We start from the raw sequence: 5,889 nt of genomic DNA on the forward strand, positions 1-5,889 counted from the left end.
TCCCCTGCAGTGGCAGGCGGATTCTTAACTACTCTGCCACCAGGGAAGCCCGATGCCTTGTTTTTAGAAGCTAAGAGCCAAAGAAACTTCAGAGACTATAAGATTTAAAAAAGAAACTAGAAGGAAATAGAAATGGTATTTGATTAGCTATGGTTTTTTTGAGTCTTATTTCTATTTCAGCTGCTCTTCAGAGGTAAGGAATTAATATGTATAAAGAAGGACTTATGTATGTGTAGTATACTTCATTAAAAATGGAGATGGGGGCAGGGCTTCCCTGGTGGCGCTGTGGTTGGGAGTCCGCCTGCCGATGCAGGGGACACGGGTTCGTGCCCCGTTCCGGGAGGATCCCACATGCCGCGAAGCGGCTGGGCCCGTGAGACATGGCCGCTGAGCCTGCGCGTCCGGAGCCTGTGCTCCGCAACGGGAGAGGCCACAACAGTGAGAGGCCCGCGTACTAAAAGGAAGATCCCACATGCCGCAGAGCGGCTAGCCCCGTGAGCCATGGCTGCTGAGCCTGCACGTCTGGAGCCTGTGCTTTGCAACGGGAGAGGCCAAAACAGTGAGGGGCCCGCGTATTAAAAAAAAAAAAAAAAAAAAAAAAAATGGAGATGGGGGCTTTAGAAGAATTGGGAATTATTGGTGTTCTTGCATTATTCATAGTACAAATGAGGAAACATTTTTTTACCCACTAGTTAGGAACTAAGACCATAATCTTTACAGAGCAAGTCTCTGGTAATCTAATAGATGATATATTTTTTAAAAAGGCATAAAAACATGAATTGATTAATCATGTTTTGTTTAAAACAAAATCCAGAGAAGTAATTTGCTTTTTAGACTTGGACTTTTCTAAATTATCATGAGTAAATGTGATTAGTATTTCAAGTGGCTTTTAAAAAATTATAAATATTTAAATACTCTAATTTATCATTCCTTGCAGATTTGAAATGTTTAAAATGTCCTTTTCTTTCTCCTTCTTTTCCTCTCTATTTCCCCACTCTTCCATCCCCTCTCTCCTCTACCCCTCTTCTCTTCCTTTCTTTTCTTCTTTAAATGTAAGCCCACATGTTCTCCTGATTTTTACTCTAGTTCCTTAGTTTATTTGCTACCCCATCTATTGCTTATGCTCCTGGCAGCTTAGATGTTCTGGTATGGAATGTTTTCATGTTTGAATTGACTGTATAAGAATGATTTCTGACATAAGTGTCATGCAGTTTAGTTTCTCAGGGGCTTTAAGCTAAATGCTGGAAAAATAGGTTCTGTTTAATATTTCTAGACACAAATAGAGCTGTGGATACTTTGAAAAGTGTGGGTTGTCCAAGTTTTTCCTAACTACCCAGCAGTTCTTAACATTTGCCATTTAAACTATTTTTAAGGAGGAGTAAACTATTTTGGGGTTGGAGGGGAGACCCTAGCTTGATTCCATTTTTTCAAACATATATTAGAACTTAACCATTTGGAACACAACCAAGCACAAGGCGGTAACTGTAAAAGGTATACGTAACAAAAGACATTTTCTTTGTAGGAGAGTATTCAAGCCGTTATTCTAATCCTGTTTTCTCTTTTATATTCAGTTCTCTGGTAAGCTTGTTGATCTATTTTCTGAATCCGTAGCAGATTAAAATTGAAATAGTAACTAACTGCAAAAGAGAAGGCATAAAAACTAGGGAAAGATACAACTCAAAATAGAGGCCAGGGTCATTTTAAAAAGGAGAAAACCATCTTATATATATTAATAGGCTTTGAGAGAATTGGCGTATACTAATTAGTGTACTGCTTATGGTCACAATGGTGACTGACAATTCAAGAAAAAGATTTGTTAGGTTTAGCATAAAATGGTAGAAGTGTGCAATGCACTTTAGAGATTTTATCCCAGTTGGCTAAAGTAAAAAAAAAAAATGGTTATGACGTTTCAAGGCTATGTTTAAATCTTAGCTATCCAGAACAACTCATTCCACAGGAGTTGTAGATCAAGTTTTATTGTGATTTTTATTGACATTTGCTATTTTGATGTGTATATTTTTAGATGCAAAAGGAACTTAGAGATCTTTCTAGATGAATACTTTATTTCACTGATTGGAAAACTAAGGTCCAGAGAGATTAAGTGACTTAGTCAACACGTGTAGCTGTGTTCAGGCTAAGATTGAGGTGATCCTTCCTCAGTCTATAGAACAGAAGACTGTGTCTTTGAAATAGTCAAAAGTTACTCTGTGCATTAGCCACCGGGCACATTTGTTTATTTAGTTATAGTAAAATAAAATTAAAATTCAGTTCCTCATTTGCACTGGTCACATTTCAAATGCTTAGGAGCCACCTGTGGCTAGTGGTTACTGTATTGGACAGCACAGATACAGAACATTTCCATTGTTGCAGAAAGTTCTTTTGAACATTGCTGGTCTCAAACATAACTTGTTTTCATGAAGAAACTAGATTTAGTTGGGTTTTTAAAAAATACCTCTGTAAGTGAGGCAGAGGTTGTCAGAACACAGGATGACCATAGTTTTTGCTCCTGTGGGAATGTATTATTATCAAACAGTGAATAGCCCATGTCATGGCTTATTTATTCTCAAACTGAATTTTTTTTCTTTTAATTGAAGTATAGTTGATTTACAATGTTGTGTTAGTTTCTGGTATATAGCAAAGTGGTTCAGTTATACATGTATATGTATAAATATACATATTCTTTTTCATATTCTTTTTCATTATGGTTTATTGCGGGATATTGAATATAGTTCCCTGTGCTATACAGTAAGACCTTGTTGTTTATCTATTTTATATATAGTAGTTTGTATCTGCTAACCCAAACTCCTAATTTATCCCTCCCCCACCCCCTTTCCCCTTTGGTAACCGTACGTTTGTTTTCTATGTCTGTGAGTCTATTTCTGTTTTGAAAATAAGTTCATTTGCATCATATTCAAACTGAATATTTGAATCTCAAGGATGAAGAAGATGATGATGACTATGTTGAAGAAGGGGAAGAAGAAGAAGAAGAGGGTGAGTTACATTAGCCATTCAAAAATCCTAAAAAGCTATTATTCATGGATTTTAAAGAATGAGTCTATAATTCAAATTATCACTGATCTCTTTGATGTTGGTAACATATAATAGAATTCCTTGAAAGGTGTAAAACCTTTTTTAAAGAGGAGTTTTCTCAGGGTATTCATTAATTCCATTTAAAAGAAAAAAACAGCTTGTAACATTTATTTTCTAAACAGGAATGAAGAGATAATGGAACCATAAGCTCAAGTTATTATTTTCTTAGGGCCTTTCATTTTGGAGGGGGTGAAACCTTATTTTTAAGAGAAGAACAGTTGAACTCCAGATAATGCCCGTTGTAGATTTGCTCTCTGCTTCTATTTACCTAGGCCTTTCAAGAAATTTAAAAATTCACTAACAATTCCAATGATGTCAAGCCCTTGGTTTCTTGATCTGTACTTCATGATTTGGCCACAAGGGTGCATAGCAAGCTGTCATTATTTATGGATTTCTAAGTCTATTAAGGCTGTTTCAATACTGAAATTGAAAGTAATGCAGAGGGGAAACTTAACCTATAATTTTCTTACTCCATTAACTTTTCACTAAGATTCAAAATTCTGTAGCTTAACAAATATTCATTTGTTAAAATTAAGTATTTTACAGTTTTCCTTTTACTCTTTCAGAAGAAGAAGGTCTTCGAGGGGAAAAGAGGAAACGAGATGCTGAAGATGATGGAGAGGAAGAAGATGACTAGATCATTCTAAGACCAGATTCCGTAATGTTCCTGGGTGTGCAATAGAGTGATCACATCTTCTTTGTTTCTTCATGTACGATAGCTATCCCTACAGAAGATAATGTGTAACTTTTTATAGGAAAAGTGTGGTTTTACTATTTTTGCCTTACCATTCCAAATAAGATTAACTAGTCTGTTAATGATCATATTGTATGTAGAGACAAATTTTCATTGACCCCATTGTGAAATTCCCTAGCAATTTATTTAGAATCTTAATTTTTCTAATTAAAGCTCACTGTGTTAGTCATTTTTAGCATAATTAAAACATGATTGCTTTTACACAGGTGTAATATGGTGCATTTCATTCATAGGGTTTTAAAGTTATTTATAAATTAACTGAAATCACAGTTGGCTGGAATCTGGAATGAAAATAGTCTCTTGAATGATAAGTTGGTTATTTTTTTAGAGGCAACCCAGAGATCTTTAGTTTGAAGGCAGTGACTTTTTTTTTTGGCTGAGGGTATTTGGGTGCTTTTTTGTCACATGAGTAGCTTGGAAAGTAGGAGCAGAATAGTAAAGGTTCTATTCAACAATATAGTTCATGGCTTTTGTGAAGGCTTCTAAAACCTTTTAAGCCAGGTGACTAAGAAGATTTTAGTTTTCAAGGAAAAATTGCTTATACTGAGTTCAGAGACATGTAGGAGAGCCCTTTCTTCTTAAATCAAAGATCATGACCTGCCAACGGTTGTTATTTTGTTTTGTTTTAAGTGTGCATTCTTTGTTTTCCTCTCAGTGATTCTTTTATGATCACCTCCCTTTCTTGTTTCACTCCCCCCTTCTCAAAAAAGAGTTGGGAAACTTATGGATACCCAAGATGACTTTGTCTTATACCTCAACCACCTTTTCAGACCTGTCTTAGCTTTAAACAAGCTAAGTGAAAGAAATTGAGTATTTTCTGAAATACGAATATTATTATCAATACAGTTTTATGCAACAGACTCTGCTTACTGTAAATCTCTTTCTTGACAAGATGTACAGACTGTATTAGGAGGATGAAGAAAGAAAAGAAGCAGAGGAGGCTCTTGGAAGCAGCATGTGTGTTCCTCAAAAGTCAGAACAATTGCCTGTTGATAATTAATGAGACATTCAAATCAGATTAGCTTCCCAAATGATTTAGATACCACTCTGCAAAGTATTTCTAATTTTCCTGAGTAGAACCTTTAATTACTCTTTCTATAGTTTTAAAGCATTACCAGATATAGCATTTAATTGAAATATACTGGACAGTTGGAAAAATATTTGAAACTAAATAAATATTAAAATTAAGATTTGGTTTCAGGTGGATGTCCATTAAAAATAGAAAAATATTTGGGGTAACTGTGTGTGTTTCCTTATACAGCTACTAAATATAATATTATGAGTAGGCAAGTACATCTCCTTTTTTTGTTGTGGAGGCTCCATGTTCAAGGCAATTGCTTTCTTAATCTTGGCTATCTAAGAATTTTTTCCCCTTTGTTTTGAATATTTGTAAGTTTTTAAAAAGTTAGTATCAGCAAATTAATTGAAGTTACACTTTCATACTGGGACACATTTAAATTACTGAATATAGTATTGCTTCTTTTTTGGTTTAAAATGTATGACTTGGGGTTTTAAAGTAAAAAATGATGAAGTTATTTGTGGATAAACTAAAAAAGTTGCATAACTGACTGAAATAAAACTGTTGGGATAAGTTTAGTGGGGGGATTGGAATCTCCAAAAGGCTAACATTTTACTCCTTTTTAACAATTATAATGCCCTGTTTTAGTCTGTTAAGGGTTCTCATTGCATAGTATGCCAGATTATAAAATACTTATTTTAAAAGTTAAATCTATATATTGACTTTCTTATCAATCATCTTATTGTGCAATCAAAATGAGAGTTCTTTGGTTTGAAAACAACACTTAGAGCCTCCAAAAAACTTTTTAAGACTTACTTAGCTTTGTGGGTGGTATTTTCATGCAAATAAGTAAGGGTGGGTTTTATATTTTGTAGAAGTTTTTGGTCCTATTTTAATGCTCTTTGTATGGCAGTATGTATATAGTGTGTTGAATTCCTCAAAACCCTCCTTAAAAACTTTGAAGTTAATACTTTTGTGCAACTGTGTTTTGAATAAAGCCATGACAGTGTTAAAAACAAACAAAAAA

General features: G+C 34.6%; 1 protein-coding gene across 3 annotated transcripts in view; it reads left to right on the forward strand.

Annotated features, from left to right (window-relative positions):
• Window positions 1-5,889, forward strand: part of ANP32E (acidic nuclear phosphoprotein 32 family member E) — a 29,422-nt gene extending 23,533 nt beyond the window's left edge. For all 3 annotated transcript variants that reach the window (XM_055084350.1, XM_055084351.1, XM_007109691.4), the window contains 2 exons: window positions 2,937-2,991; window positions 3,657-5,889. In XM_055084350.1, coding sequence (XP_054940325.1) covers window positions 2,937-2,991; window positions 3,657-3,727 — 126 coding nt within the window. In that variant the 3' untranslated portion in view covers window positions 3,728-5,889. The remainder of the gene's footprint in view (window positions 1-2,936; window positions 2,992-3,656) is intronic.

This window comes from Physeter macrocephalus, chromosome 4 (assembly GCF_002837175.3).
Source record: "Physeter macrocephalus isolate SW-GA chromosome 4, ASM283717v5, whole genome shotgun sequence".
Classification (NCBI taxonomy): domain Eukaryota; kingdom Metazoa; phylum Chordata; class Mammalia; order Artiodactyla; family Physeteridae; genus Physeter; species Physeter macrocephalus.